The following is a 15,061-nucleotide window of genomic DNA, read 5'->3' on the forward strand; positions in this document are numbered from 1 at the left end:
CGACTACTGCACCTGATTTGTTCTAGGGCGTTTCAAACTTCCCAACGTCGGAAGGAAGTCTCAGAACCGGATGAGTGGAGATTTTGTGCAGTCCTTGCTTCCAAACGGCAGACCCTAGTCGAGCTGACGCTTTGGAGCTCCACGAGCCACTGTTCGTGGGAGGAACCGGTCCCGGACTCAGGAAAAGTAGATTTCAAAAAACAGATTGCAACTTGGAAGTCAACAAATCAGCAGCTAGGGTTTATCTGATTTACACACCATGATTTATCTCATTGGTGCAGCCTTACTCCTTACTATGGCACTGAGCGTGCTTCGAAACTCGCGCATCCACGGTGATTCAACACTGAAATTCCCCCACCAAACCCCGCCAAATAGACTGAGGATGGAGATCAGGGCAGAATCCGGGGGACCTCGTCCCTGACGGTCATTCTCGGCTGCAGCACAACATTCAGCACACACAATGACAGCATGTTACCAGTCGCACATCCCAATCTCCTTCTCTCCTACCAACTTGCAATCTTCCTTCAATCCGCTTCAAGCACGCGCTGACGTCAGTCCTTGAACACGTAAGCCGCGTAAGCTGTTAGTCCGGCTCAGCCTGAGAGCTGGGACACGGCTGTCATGACGGTACACACAGGTACCCGGACCCACAAATTCCACTTACTTGACTTTAGCACGACCGTTTCATGTCGACAACGGCCACGGATCGACGAGGTTTGTAAACGAAAACGGCTGTCGACTCGCAATTTCCTGTCCGCCCATCGTCGATGAAACGTCGTGTAGCCGTTCAACCGTCTTCTCAGGGAAGGAATGGGGTCTGGGGTGACGACATTTCGTCGATTGTCATTTGGGGTCGCGTGCTGAGGTTGTCAGATCGTTGGATTACCGCGTAAGCGATGCAAAAACTCAATCGTGTACGACAACGTTCGTGTCGGGACGTGTCGTGCTGTCATCACATAATGCTGTGTACTTTCATTTGTTGGCTTCAAGCAGTCACATCGAAAAAAAAGAAAAAATGCGCTGTGCGCTCCTCCAGTACAGAGCAGGGACAGAAAAAGCGATGTCCGCAGGGCTCGAACCTACAACCTTTGGCGAGTTTCAGCGTAAACCGAAAACCAACGCGCTACCATTGCGCCAGGACACCTTAAGTAACCGATTCCAGGTCATCTGATAGAGGATCGCCGATTTGTATCGTACATATCTCAGCTACTGAACCGAGCTAACAATCACCTCTTCACCCAATTCACATCACCGAGCACGTGACGCATACGCGCCCACTGCAAATTCCACCGGGCTCACCACCAACCACGCGATCCCGTCCTCCCAAAAAAAAAAAACGTAAACGCAACACCACCTCGCGAAGACGACCAATTAGGCAAAATGCATCGGCCGGGAATCGAACCCGGGGCTAGCCGAAACTGACCTGTTATTGCAAGGCTTGGCAACGGCTAATTTTACCACTAAACCACCGATGCTGATGATTTATTTGATGAAGAATCAACTTTTGCTATAATATTTATTGCTAGATAAATGTTTTCCTCTCATGTTTTTTTGTTCAGACGGGACCCAAAGACTACGGCTCGAGGGGGTTGGTGGTGGAGAGATTTGATGGTTCGGCAGCTAAGTCTGTGGGAGGTGAGGATTCGGGACTGGCTTTGGGCTTGCTGAAGGAAATGGGTGTGTATGGATTAGATGTGGATGAATACTATGGCATTGCGTTAGTTTGTTTGCTTGTCTTTGGACAAGAAGCTCACTTGACGAGAAGTACACTCTGATTAGTGGAACTGTTGAAGTGATGAGTACTCGATATTGCTACAACGAAGTTGGCTCAAGACTTTACAGCTTCCCTTCCTTTGAAACCCGCACTACTGAAGTGCGCTTCTTTCCTGAAAACCATCTGCACCACAACGCAGCTGTTGTATTGTTTTCGGAAACCAGAGAGCGGTTTGCGCTCCCAAGGAAGAAGCCTTTCGTTCCGCAGCTAGGGTGGGGGTAGGGTTGGTTCGACATCTCGCGCGCCGTCCGCACAGCCAGGGAACGCCCAAACCACGGCCTCGGAGATGATTGTGGGAATAAAAAAAAGCCCGAATGTTCAAAATATCGCAGAAGAGAATGCAGCGGGGGCGACTGCACCTACCCTGTCCCGGATCGTGTACGTGCTTTAGCTTGGTGGACTGTAGTAGCTCAGCTTGGAGCTCCCCTAGACGGTGATTAACACCCTCCAAGCACGAGACTATACGGTGGTTTGTCCAAGTACACAGAGATGTGCAATGGGCCCGGAATTACCTTGTTACCCATTGCACCACCGATGCCCATCGCAACTCTTAGTAGTGCTTGTAGTAGAAGGCCAGATGCCGCTGGCAGCGAGGCAAAGTGGATGCTTGAAAACGCGGTTTACGGTGGACAAAAAACCTTTTTTTTTGGACTTGGAGTAATGGGAGATTCGTCCAGTGGTTGGGCAGGATGTTGATTGCTATGGGTAGAAACAATTGGGAGTGGCCGCACTGTATTGACATACCACGAGCGCATTTGTTGTGTTGGGAATGATGCCCTTCACGTTCAATGGTGTAGATGGAGGAGAGGATCCAGTGATTATGCGTCTTGTGTCTTTCGTGAAAACCTCGAGATCCTATGGTTCACTGATCAGCATCCCCAAAGTGCGATATGGTCGCAATGTAGTGTCGGTGTCACGGCAATAGTACTCTCGTCTTCTAACCGTCGGTTGCCTACCATGACATCAAACAGGTCGCCCATTGTCTGGTTCGCCGCGACGCCAAGCGGAGCAAAAGTAGGAATCTTTCCGTTTTCACTAGTAATTGACGCAGGTAACGTCGCAGCACTGAGGTCTGATCTGGTTTCCCTGCGGATGGGGGTTATGTTTGGGTATCCATGGCGTGGAGCCAATGGTCGGTGGGGATGATCTTGATAGTAGGGTCTTTCATGACTGTCGTCTTGCAGATCATTATGTCTTTCTCGTAGGTGACTACAAGACACTGCGAGGAGATGGCGGTATCGCCAGCATCCTTTGGATAATGAGGGATAATATCTAGCCTCTTGCCATTTCGTCCCAACCTATGACCACGATGCCATACTAGCGACGACCATGAAGGAAACGGTGTGAACCATGCTGGTAGAGGTCCCATCTTATCCTCTTCCCCCATTTTATAGTAGACAAACCGCTCGAAACGAGACGATGGGCTGAAGAATGTCATCTCGGGTAGAGCGCCTGAATGGTATGCGGCACATAGGGCTTCGACTGATACGCTTGATTAGAGCGTCTGACCCGTCAGACCGATGCCCGGCCCGGCCAGGGATAAACCCGACCGGGTGCCAATGTCAGGTATCTGAGGTTCTTTTAATGTGGTTTGTCCTACTCTTCACGGATTCTCCGCATTTTCCTTCGCGGCTTCACGCAGGCTGTTTATGAGGGCCTTCATCGTTAGATGGAGGTCGTGGAGCCGGGCAAGACTGTCCTTGGCGGCGATTCGGTAGCGTCAACTGCTATGTGGGCGGCGGCTTCGGCGGCGAGGGCGCGGTACTCCCAGTCGTCCCCGAGCTCAAACCACGTGAGCCAGTAGTCCACCCACACGACAGCAGCACACAAGGCCCAACGGCATTTAGACAGGGCTGACACCCCTTCTCGACAGACCGGGACCGGGACCGGGACCAGCGGGCCAGGTAGACCCAGACGGCAGCTAGGCGGGCGGGGACGGGGGTTATGCAGAGCGGGCACAGGACGGCAACACCCACCCCGAAAGAGGGGAGAGGTGGCTTGACGTTGCTGGCAATGGTGTCCAGCTTCAGTAGCAAGCTATCGATGCGTTCGAGGACGGCGTTCGACAGCACAACATTGTGAGAGGGGGCGTTCGCCCCAGCGAGAAGGAGAAAGAAAACAAAGTAAAGCAGCATCATCTTCGTTGTCGTCGTCTTTTCTTCCTCTTGATCGTCATCTTCTTCGTCGCTGAAGAGCGATTGCCAGGTCTGTTTACTTCAGACTCCTGGATTCCTGCCATTCTACGCCCACTCCTCAAACTCCAGGCACTCGCTCTTCGCACAAAGCTACTTCGACCCAGAGCTGCTCAAATACGCAGCCGCGCTGCCTGCTGATCCCGGAAGCTGTATTGAGCTGAGCTCTTCTGGCAAATTGGGACGCATTGAGCCTCTTGGAGTCTTTTGGGATAAGGTATTATCTCGAGTTTCGTCCACCTGGGCAATACGCGTGGAGTGTTCCCGAGAAGGAGTAGGCGATGCAGATGATTCGGCAATCCCGGCCAGTACTGGTGACAGGCTGCAAGGAAATTCGTTGTTCGAACCATCTTAATGGGTGAGTATCGAGCAGTGTCTGCCGCAGGATCTGGCGTGATAGGGTTGACGGTGAGTAAAGAAAGCTGTGTAGCATTTCTACCTCCAATGGCAAGTCACTTCTCATAACAATTTTGGAACTTGACATGGATTGTGATGTTGAGATTGCTGGGGATGTTGACTCTGAACCTAGCAAGCTGTGGTGGTGGTGGCGCCTTGAACAATTGCCATGGAAGTTCAGGTTCCAGCGACTAGGCGGTAATGGGAAGTATGCATCGCTAGTATGCGACAAAGACGAACCATCGTAAAATAACTGGAATAGAGAGCTGGCTGCCTCCACTGGGACCAGAAGGTGGCAGAACTGCCTCTGAAGCGGCCATGATGACACTCAGATGCCCACGATTGGTGGCTATGCTGGACGCCGTTAGCTAAGATGGAATTGTCCTGGTCTACGCCTGAACGAGGTAGTTAATCGAACCGGTCAAGGGCTGACTGTCAGAATGAGATCCTAGGGGTCGTAGCGGGAATATACGCCACACCAGGCTGGGAGGGCTTCTAAGGCGGAGGGCTTCCAAGGCAACAACACCAGCCTTCAGATATAAAGAGGCATATGCAGCTTCTTGCCCTAATTTCGATATACAATCTGCCTCGCTGTAACCATTGTTTTAGTCGAAACGTAGTTACTGTAAATCAAGGTGTTGGGGAGGGACTGTGGCCTCAACACACCCAAGCGGTGATGATGGGACCTGGTAATCGAGAAAACGAAGCATGAGCTGCATGCATACTAAGGAGATGATTGCTCAACATTCTGGACACAACCCTCTCATACCAATCAACGTACTCGCTTTTAGCTTCTGCCTTGAATCATTGGTGCAATGAAGGCAAGTCGGAGATAAGTACGTACGGTCTCACCTCGACACAACGTATGTGAACAGCTATGCAACAAGAGACCACAGAGCGCAGTTGCGATCATGGATGTGTCACATAGATTTTTAACAAATGGAAGCGAGAATTGAAAGTATCGATGTTTTTCACAGGTCACTGCAAAGGTGGACAGAGTCGCATGATGTCTGAGCGATGGGTTCGCACGCTCAAATACGGACCGCGCCTTTCCCCTTCTGGCGTATTCACAGAAAGCACGTGTTGTGTAGAAGAGTCATTTACGTTCTTTACGTTTGTGATGCTTAGATTTGAATTATCAAGACAGTGCTATTGCGAATACGCAAGGTACAATTTGACCAACATATGCCCAGGGCTTGCTCTAACCGTACAGCCGGCGTGCAATCTGGATGCGAGAGACATCAAACAACACGTTTACGACTCCCAAAAGTCACCAGACAACCACCTGTTGACCATCTCGAGGGAAGCCTCGGGCTGGTCGTATGGGACCATGTGGCCACCAGCATGCAGCCTCATGAAGGTGAAGTTGCCACTCGACTTGACCTCACCGACCTTCTTGCCATCGCCATCGATCTTGAAGTCTTTCATCTCGGCCTTCTTGTACTCTTTCTGACCAGGCCACTCAAGAGCCTCGGTCCAGGCCTTGTTGCCCAGCCAGTTGCAGATGTAATCAGCGTCACCTGCGTAAACGAGCACAGGGATCTCCTTGAGGATACTGGGAACGACGCGGTGGAAAGGCTTCATCCAGTCACCACCGAGGAGGAAGTTGCGGTTGATGTCGAAGTTGCAAGACTCGTAGTTGCTGACCTCAGCACCGACGGCCTTCATGACTTCCTTCTTGTTGAGGAAACCCTGGATCCAGTCGAGCTCGTCGTAGCAAAGGCTGTTGCTGCCGCAGGGCTTGCGGACATCGTAAACGTTCTGGCCAGTGCGCTGGTAAGGGCCGATCATAGCGTTGTTGCAGTAAATGGAGGCGGGCACACAGCTCCAGACAGACTCGGAGTTGTAGCAGTTCTCGATCAAGCTGGTGCAACGGGGCAGAGCATTGTCCATGGACTTGCATGTGCTCTCGTCCAAAACAGCAGGCCAGCCGCCCTCACCACAAGCCATGGGGCGATAGTAGGGGTACTGGGTAAGGCCATCGGTGAGACCGTTGCCAATCAGGACCGACTGGAGGTTGATGTTGCGGTTCTTGTGAGAGAGAATCTCAGAGGCAAATACCGGAATGTAGTGGCCAGCGTACGACTCGCCAGAGATGTGGAAGCTCTGCTTCGAGTACTCGGGGAACTGCTTGAAGAAGAGAGTGAGCAGGGCGTAGACATCCTTTCCAGCGGCAACGGTGTTGCTAACAGAGCCGCCGGAGTATGAGTAACCGACGTTGACGGGCTGGTCAAGGAAGATGACGGAAGCATTGCTGTTCCACGAGTAGTCGTTGTGCTTGATCTTCTGGTCCTTGGTAATGGAGGCGGGTCCAAGTTCCATGAACAGACCTGTCAGCGAGGAGCAGCCAGGCCCACCGTTGAGCCAGAGCACCACGGGGTCGTTCTTGGGGTCGTTGCGAGACTCGAAGAACCCTGGAGATGATTAACGTCTTTGGCAAATGGGCGGCCATCAAGGTGCTAACTTACAGTAGAACAAGTGCTTGTCCTCCTCATCGTCGTCAAGGTAGCCGCTGTATTGCTTGACCTTGTCGACGCCGAGAACACTAGGGTCGACGTGCTTTGCACGCAGGCTGTAGTTCTCAAGCTTGCCATCGACCTCGCGCTCCTTCTCGCCGTTCTCGTTCTCGACCCAGACGCTTTGCACGTCGGCGCCCTTGACGATGTAGTCCCACTCGGAGTCGTGCTTGCGCGTGTGTGGCTTGGGGTTAGAGAAGAAGGCAGCCTTCTCCATCTGCTCAGGGAACATCATGGCGACTTCATCCCAGATGGCGCGTGCTTCGCCTGTGAGCGACTTGAGGTTCTCCTCCAGGTTCTGGAGGGGCTTCGTCCATGCACTGGTGTCGAAGCCCTTGAAAGACTCAGGAGCTTTGAGGACCTGCTGCTGCGGGATGGCAGCGGACGCTGCTCCAAAGAGCAGGGCCGAGGTAGCTACCTTCATGGCTTTGCACGATAGAGCTTCCGGAGCTCAAGGGTAGCTGTGTGATAGGTAACGAAGAACCCAATGAAGTGAATCAAAGGGTATGAGTGTATGGAGAAGAGAGTATGGGTCAAGACAGATGTGGAGAGGATGGGGTATGAGAGATGGAGCGTGTTGGAGTGCTGGAGCTCAGTGACCAGGCAACGACCAGCCACCTCGATGACGAAGCTAGCTTATCAGCTGGCGATGCTAGTCCGAGCGCGGGCAGCTCACGGGGCCAAACCATTAGCGTTTCAAGATGGGCCGGCGGTTATGGCTCTCTCAACCGACGCCTCACTGAGGGATCGAGGCATCATCGCCCTGAAGCATGTGATGCCAAAGCTTGGATCTTGCATTCCTGCTGCAGCGCCCCGTCCCTTGTCTCGTGAAGCTTGGGCTGTTCCTGCATGGCAGCTATATTGGGCCTAGCGCGCCTTCTGTCAAGATGAGCCGAAACGATGTCATCCATCCCCGCCGAATCTTTTATGTCTGCGCCGCAACACGTTCTGCGTACCACCACACGACGTGAACCTGAGCTTTCCCATACAACACAGGATGCCTATCAACCAACCGTCAAATCAGATTAAACTCACCAACGTTTCGTTGGTGCGCATCAAGAAGGGTGCGCAAATCCCCCGCCAAGATATTGTCGCCAGTCGCTAGAACAGTCACTAACTCTGCGCAGGCAAGAAGCGTTTCGAAATCGCATGCTACAAGAACAAGGTCCTGGAATGGCGTAATAAAATCGAAAAGGATCTCTCAAACGTCCTCCAGATTGAAAATGTCTTCCTCAACGTCAGCAAAGGACAGGCGGCACCGAAGGCCGACCTCGATAAGGCGTTTGGCAAGAAACCCATGGAAGAAATCATTCTCGAAATCTTGGACCACGGCGAATTGCAGGTTGGAGAGAAGGAGCGTGGCGCCGAACTCGAGCGTACAAAGAACGAAGTGATCGATATCGTTGCAGGCAAGCTGGTCGACCCTAGAACAAAACGCGTCTACACCACAGGCATGATCGAGAAGGCGCTAGACCAGTTGAGCTCGCAAACGCAGGCGCAACAACAAGAACACAAGGCCGGAACGGAGACGCCAGATGGTGAAGAAAAGGGAAAGGCTGCAGCGCTACCCAAGTGGAGTGGTATTGTCACAACAAAGTCTGCCAAGTCACAAGCTCTTTTCGCAATGAAGGCTCTTATCGCGCACCAGCCGATCCCTGTTGCGCGTATGCAGATGAAGCTGCGAGTCAGCTGCCCGACCTCGGTACTCAAGCAGGCCGTCAAGACGGCGCCAAAAGCCCTGGCAGATGGTGAAGAGAAGACAGCCACTGGCACAGTCAAAGACACAATATTGGCATTCATGGAGAAGATCGAGAGCCAAGACACGATGGGTGCCGAGTGGGAGGCTGTCGGACTTGTTGAGCCAGGCGCGTTCAAGGGCCTCAATGAGTTTATCGAGAGCCAGACCAAGGGCCGTGGAAATGTCGAAGTTATGGAGATGGCTGTTGGCGCCGACGATTGAGTGGTGACACGTTGAGGAGCGAGTTGTACGCAGCAGCCTCTACCTCATGTGCATGCTGTCGGTCGCCTCATCTGCACCGTGCCTGGATGCCTCCTCACACCCTTTGCGCCAGACGAGATCGAAGGCGTCAAGGCATGTGTACCTGTCCCCGCCCAGGCCCGATCCACCCACAAAGATACCCAACGAAGATACCCGGCATTTGAGACAAGGATCTTCGGCAGTACTGGGCAGAGGTGCTGTTCATCAGGCCTTGAGGTACATCTGGACACCCAGATCTTGCAGATAGCCGTCGTTGAAATAAATCAGGCATCTATCTGATTACAATGAAGTATGCAGTCCAACAATACACGTTTCTTCACTCCATTGAAAACTTCTTTTCCATCTACTTCCCTTTTTCCTTTATGTACTATCGTGCACTTCTACTCTGAGTAAGTATATCTCACTCTACAAAACAGTTTGGGTTGTCGTTGTGCATCCTTCGTGCGTTGGCGCCAGTGTAGCTGTTGATTGGTGATTTTAATCGAGGCTGCATGCACGACCATACCCTGCTCACCACGTCACTCCAGCAACGTCGCGTCTTCCATCGGGTATCTCGAAATCGCCTGACTTCCCGAATCTTCTACAGTGCGGGCATCTTCGCCAGGACATCTCACACTGGTCGACAAAATTGTCCTCCAGTATCCTCCTGAGGCGACAAGCTGCCCCATCTCTAATTCTTGCCTTCTTTGATTAGTTTACTTTCTCTATTGGAGAGCACTCGATACCAAACTGTTCTGCTTTGATCAACTCTTACGATGTCCGTCTCTATGCGCTGAAGCGCCTGACCTATCCCATCCAATGCAGAGTCCAATGCGAAGTGCGTTGTCCCCCTAACGCACTGCATCTCATCTATTGTCCATCCACTGGTATCCTACCCCCTTCCCCGCACTCCGCACATACGGCCTTTAGCGCCCTGCTAAGCGCCTTATCGGGAGCGTGGGTGCGTGGCGTGGTTGCATGCTGCTCTGCAGGGCCAGCGAAACGGCCGCACGAGTGCCCTATGGCAAGTGATGGAAGGACATCGCGAGAAGGGGAGAGCTCATATAAGCCTCACTAGCGGTAGCGGTGAAGAGTAGGCTTAGGCCTTTCTTTCCACACCCACGGCCTTTCATAGCATTGCAACTTTCACAATCACATTACACCACAGCAGAACCTGCTTTGCTTCACTCACTTATTCACCATGGCAGCTTTGCTCGCAGCGCCACCACGGACACCGAGCCCAAAGGTCCGCATACGCTCACAGTCATTTTCCTTCGACTCACCGTCATCAATCACCAGACTCAATGCATCAACTCCCATCGACGACTCACCATATTCAAAATCAACCGGTAGCATCAACATCACGAAGGCAATACCCCAACACCACGTCCTACTACCACTCAAGACCAAAATGAGCTACGAGTCCATGTCAGACTCTTCCAGCGCCATGTCGATATCCCCCGCAAGCTCCCCAACCAAATCTGAATATGAAACGCGTCTGCAGGATTTACCAGAGGGAAACCTTCTCGGCCTATTCGAGAATACACGTGCACCCCGTCCCTCAGACGCACTGTACTCGCATCCACCAACCAGCAAGAGAATTCGCCTGTCCCCGCCACACATCACCTTGCCCCCTCCGTCGGAAGATATGTCTGACGTTGGACCTATTTCGCCGTTCGCTTTCCAGGATACTAGTTTCCCCATGACGGACCCTTGGCTTGTTCGCGTGGTTCTGGACTTGAATGATGTTCGTGGCGTGAGCTGGATGGACATCAGTGGTGTGATTGGGAGGGTGTACAAAGTGCAAACGGGAAGTGCAGAGGTGCTTGAGATTCTGAGTGGGAATGGAAGGGTGAGGAGAATGTGGTGGGATTGAGTCGGTGAGGAGAGGAGATGGCTGAGATGCAGGCATCCAGAAGAGAGAAGAGGTAAGGAGCTGGTGTTGAGGAAAGTAGCGGGTTCCTTTCCGTGATGGGTCTGGATTTCTTTGGTGTTTCTTTCCATTTTTGTTCTTTCTGCGTCTTGGGATCTCGCATTTGCATTTTATGGCGCAACGAACTAACGACTTCACGACTCACGACACGACGAGATCAGGGGATAGGCACTGTCTCTGCTAAGGACGGATTATAATCATGACTGACGATTACGACTTGACGATTATATGGCTCTGTTGTACCATGTAGAGTACTCGAGATTCAAATGCATTCTATGTTCCTTCCTGCGTTGACCATTGAACGATCCATATCTGTGAACAACTAGCGTTGAGAATCGATATTGACATGGTAGCTCATGGTAACATCGATAAGAGAAGCTGCAGTGTGATCATGCATGAAACCACGCGCAGGATGCACCTTGACAACAGTTGTCAGGTCGTGAGTGGCTGCGAATGCGATATGCAACGACCACTTCCGAAGGACTCCGCAGTAGCGTCGAAGCTTTGACAAGACTCAATAGGCTTGCGGTGCCACTCGGAGACTTCGAGCTGCAAAGTCAGATCTGTCGGACAAGGGGAGGTCGTGTGAGCAGGCATAGAGTATTGGAATCGTTGGTGTAATTTTTTGGTACAGGCTGTATTTTTCAACCCTATGACCTGTTCTTCATCGCCATCCATCATTGAAAGCCGTATGAGGTGTACGTGAAAGCCAATGAATGCCACTGATAAACACCATAAGTGCACCACCCATTTCGTAAAGCCTTGATGCACCACGCAAAGCCCATGCTGCCCCAGCCGAGAGCGAAAACGTTTACTTCTTCTTGGAGACACCGACAGTTCGGCCACGGCGACCAGTGGTCTTGGAGTGCTGACCACGGACACGGAGGCCCCAGTAGTGACGGAGACCACGGTGAGCACGGATCTTCTTGAGGCGCTCAAGGTCGTCACGGAGCTTGGAGTCGACACCGTTGGCGAGGGTCTGAGAGTCCTTGCCGTCGACAATGTCGCGCTGCCTGTTGAGGAACCAGGTGGGGATCTTGTCTACGAGGTGTTAGAATAGCAACTGGCGGAGTGGCAATAGTCAAACATACACTGCAGGGGGTTCTGAATGATGGTGACAATACGCTCAAGCTCCTCAGAGGTGAGGTCACCAGCGCGCTTGCTCAGATCAACATCGGCCTTCTTGCAGACCAAGTTGGAGTAGCGGCGACCGACACCCTTGATCTTGGTCAAGGCGTACATGACCTTCTGCTTTCCATCGACGTTCGTGTTCAACAAACGGATGATGTACTGGAAGCTGTGGCAAGTCAGCATTGCTGTTCGAGCACACGCATTATAGTCAAGATGTGCAATGGTCGTGCCCTTCGTGCGCAAGCGCCCGAAAAGTCCGCCACGCCGTTGCAAGCATCTCTCCCGTTTCCAGACGTATGCTAGTCCTCCCACTATGTGTGCTTTGTGCGTTGCCCGCGGCACTCGATACCCATATCCTCCTCTTCTAGCATGCTGTCGAAGATCGAGGAAAGATTTGCGTCGAGTGGCGGACTCCGATGGACGCAGGCGGGAGACGAGTGTGCGCGGCGAAGGCGACGTAGTGGGTCTTGGGTTATGCGTAGCTGGGGTCGTACTTAGACTTCTCTCCGGAGACGAGCGCTATACAATTGTCAGCATGTCTATTCGGTGCGCGCTGCCTGCGATCTGTGTTTTCGCGGTCTCCATTTTGCTGGCCAGTCGAAGAGAACACGGCGCACAAAAGGTTCGAGACGCGGTAGGAGATGCGCAAGGTATGACAGGGTGTGTACTCACACATGATGGGCGGCTTGTCGAGGGCTGTGGTTAGTCTGTTGCTCTGTCTTATGAATTCGATGGGGAAACGCCGTGTTGTGTGCGAAGCGAGATGCTTTAGCGTCCCACGTGACTGATCGGCTGGACCCTCTAGCCCCACACAACCGATCCCTCACGCAACTGCACTGCAAACGCATCCGTTACTGAGAACATCACAGTTGCGAAGGCTGTTTCGTGTTCGCCCTGCAATTTTGTTCTCAAAATCAGCATGGCTTGTCCGTGTTGTCACGACCAATAGTGCACGCTGAGATGCTCTCGGTTTAACATTTCCTATCGACACGTCACTGAATTACGAATGGAGATGACATTCCAACATGCGCTGTTTAAAACAATGACATCTTGATAGCAAGAAGGCAATTGATGATGCGGCTGTCTTTCTTGAGATTTTAATGATGTAGATGATCGTATAACGCTGATTCTAGCTTGGCAGCTGGCCATAAACCCTTCAACCCTTAAAGCGCAACTCAGGTTGATCAGCATGGCACCACTAGGCGGCTACGATAAGCGCTTGTCTGTGCAATTCTTGCGGGCCTTTCAAAACTAGGCCGACCCGACCTAGGGCTTTTTACGTCTACGGCAGCTACCCCTGTCCTTGAGGGCAGAGAGACACAGACGAAGATATTGACGAGTGCAGTGCAAAGAAGGCTGCATGTGAGCTATGACCGTGTAAGCCGGGAAAGTCAACTCAACTACTGATGGCAGTGTAATCAATAAACGACGCCCGCTTCCGGGCTGTGCTGAGCAAGCTGCACGCCTACGCTGCAGACAATCTGCGTTATGGACAGCCAGCACCGTACAATAAACAGCTTATCGGCACGTTACACCTCTAGTCCGCTGCCTACCTTCCCGGTACGTCGCTCGCTGACGTCTGCACGCGTTTTCGCCAACACTACGCTGTCATTGACCACGAGAGACAGTCTAACCCTGAGTATCTAACTGGCCTTGAGCTTGAGAAACTCAGTCTTAAGTACGGCTGGTGTCCCATCACTCATCTTTGGAGAAGAATCCCACATCCCCGCTCTGACTGCCTAACTTCACAAGTCTTTCCCTCATCCACGTCGCCCTTGCCCTCATCTCTGGCTCCAACTCCCCGAAATCATCCTCCTTCGCCCACTCTCCTACCCCGTGCTGCAGCACATTCCTCGCCCGCTCCCCACCCGCAGCCACCGTCCCAATACTTCCATGCAACGTCAACCTCTCCTTTTTGCTATCATATACACCCCTGTGTAGGATGTTGTTATTATAGAACGCAACCTGTCCAGCCTTCAAATGCACGGTTATCTGGCCCGGCATGTTGGGTTCATACGGCTCAGCGTCCCTCTCGGCATCAGTTCTCGCACGCTTATGGCTCCCAGGAACGAGAACAAGACTGCTGTCATCGTAGAGCGCCAGGTTCCACTGAGCGTGATAACCCGGTCTGCTGAGTCTTTGTAGTTCCTCTGCAGCAGTGGCGGAAGCGGGAATGTCGTCGCGGTGCCAGCGCAGTGCAAAGTCGGCATCTGGACGGACAAGCATATTGTACAATTCCATTGTCAGGTCGTCGTCAGCGCACCCGATCAGTGCGGCTGCGTACCTGAGTAGCTCCGGGTCGAAGTAGCTTTGTGCAAACAGCGAGTGCGAGGGATTCGAGGGGTGGAGTAGGTGCTGTACGCCCCATATCCCTTGAGACGGATCTTGTGGCCATGGTGGGAATTGTTTGGGTAGAGTGCGAATGTATGGCCACTTTCCTGAGCGGGCGGCAGTGGCCATGTGGGACGCTGCTGTTTGGAGGGCATCGAGATCGAAGGAGGGAAAGAGGGAGGCTGAGAGAATTACGAATCCATCACGGTCCAAAGCTTCCTTTGCAGCTTTATAGGGATTGGGTGTTGAGGCGCTTATGCTTGATGTTGTAGTTGTAGTTGTGATTACTTGAGTTACCATGGTGTCTGAACCGCAACTCGAGTTGTGACTGCGATGTGACCAAGATCTGCAAGAAGAGAATGTATACAGTAGGGGGGTTCGCAATAGAATGAATATCACGAACGACCAAGTTGTCGACCTAAGAGTATGTGTTAGTTGGAGCTTACCCCGCTCCGACCGACCGTGGACCCCACTTGCGGTCTTATCGTTCTCTGGATCTGGTTCCAGTTCTCCATGACAACCTCCAGAATCTCGACGGAAACCGCGCAAAAACTGGTATTTATAGGAAAATACAGTTTTCCAAACTGAACAGCGTTGTTAGATCAGCCCAGAAGATAGAAGCAGATGCTCTTAGTCTACCTAACAACCCACAACGTTGAGATAAGACCTTGAGGACCACAGAACATACAAACACTAGATGCTATCAGGCTTCGCAGCAATCACGTCTTGAAGGAAGTTCAATTCATTTTTATAGGGCGTGTGTGGGTCTTTTCCTCACACCCTACAAAGAAGGTGTCGTTGTGCAACAAC

The 15,061-nt window shown here is 52.2% G+C and overlaps 5 protein-coding genes and 2 non-coding genes across 8 annotated transcripts, besides 2 other annotated features; 2 read left to right on the forward strand and 5 right to left on the reverse strand.

Moving 5' to 3' along the window:
- Positions 1-1,058: 1,058 nt before the first annotated feature.
- EKO05_11t2 lies at positions 1,059-1,144 on the reverse strand. The gene has a single exon. It is a non-coding gene; the product is annotated as a tRNA-Arg (tRNA).
- Positions 1,145-1,381: 237 nt separating this feature from the next.
- On the reverse strand, positions 1,382-1,475 carry EKO05_11t3. The gene has a single exon. It is a non-coding gene; the product is annotated as a tRNA-Gly (tRNA).
- A 2,433-nt stretch (positions 1,476-3,908) lies between these two features.
- Positions 3,909-3,961: a tandem repeat.
- Positions 3,962-5,616: 1,655 nt separating this feature from the next.
- On the reverse strand, positions 5,617-7,302 carry EKO05_0007010 (Carboxypeptidase C; the record flags this gene model as incomplete). The annotated part of the gene is made up of 2 exons (XM_038940786.1): positions 5,617-6,776; positions 6,831-7,302. 2 exons carry the CDS (start codon positions 7,300-7,302, stop codon positions 5,617-5,619), a joined length of 1,632 nt encoding a protein of 543 aa, XP_038797536.1.
- Positions 7,303-7,875: 573 nt separating this feature from the next.
- On the forward strand, positions 7,876-8,838 carry EKO05_0007011 (uncharacterized protein; the record flags this gene model as incomplete). Its single annotated transcript, XM_038940853.1, has 2 exons — positions 7,876-7,942; positions 8,006-8,838. The coding sequence occupies 2 exons, from the start codon at positions 7,876-7,878 to the stop codon at positions 8,836-8,838; spliced, it is 900 nt and encodes a 299-aa protein (XP_038797537.1).
- A 1,219-nt stretch (positions 8,839-10,057) lies between these two features.
- EKO05_0007012 (uncharacterized protein) lies at positions 10,058-10,732 on the forward strand (the record flags this gene model as incomplete). Its single annotated transcript, XM_038946277.1, has 1 exon — positions 10,058-10,732. One exon carries the CDS (start codon positions 10,058-10,060, stop codon positions 10,730-10,732), a length of 675 nt encoding a protein of 224 aa, XP_038797538.1.
- Positions 10,733-11,600: 868 nt separating this feature from the next.
- EKO05_0007013 (ribosomal 40S subunit protein S18B) lies at positions 11,601-12,596 on the reverse strand (the record flags this gene model as incomplete). 2 transcript variants are annotated; one of them, XM_059636938.1, is made up of 4 exons in its annotated part: positions 11,601-11,830; positions 11,881-12,086; positions 12,415-12,439; positions 12,593-12,596. In XM_059636938.1, 4 exons carry the CDS (start codon positions 12,594-12,596, stop codon positions 11,601-11,603), a joined length of 465 nt encoding a protein of 154 aa, XP_059492921.1. The 2 variants fall into 2 exon arrangements, with proteins under 2 accessions (XP_059492921.1, XP_059492922.1); XM_059636939.1 differs by having other exon boundaries at positions 11,881-12,596.
- A 1,019-nt stretch (positions 12,597-13,615) lies between these two features.
- Positions 13,616-14,551, reverse strand: EKO05_0007014 (uncharacterized protein; the record flags this gene model as incomplete). The annotated part of the gene is made up of 1 exon (XM_038946278.1): positions 13,616-14,551. One exon carries the CDS (start codon positions 14,549-14,551, stop codon positions 13,616-13,618), a length of 936 nt encoding a protein of 311 aa, XP_038797540.1.
- Positions 14,517-14,546: a tandem repeat.
- Positions 14,552-15,061: the final 510 nt, after the last annotated feature.

This window comes from Ascochyta rabiei, chromosome 11 (assembly GCF_004011695.2).
Source record: "Ascochyta rabiei chromosome 11, complete sequence".
NCBI lineage: Eukaryota > Fungi > Ascomycota > Dothideomycetes > Pleosporales > Didymellaceae > Ascochyta > Ascochyta rabiei.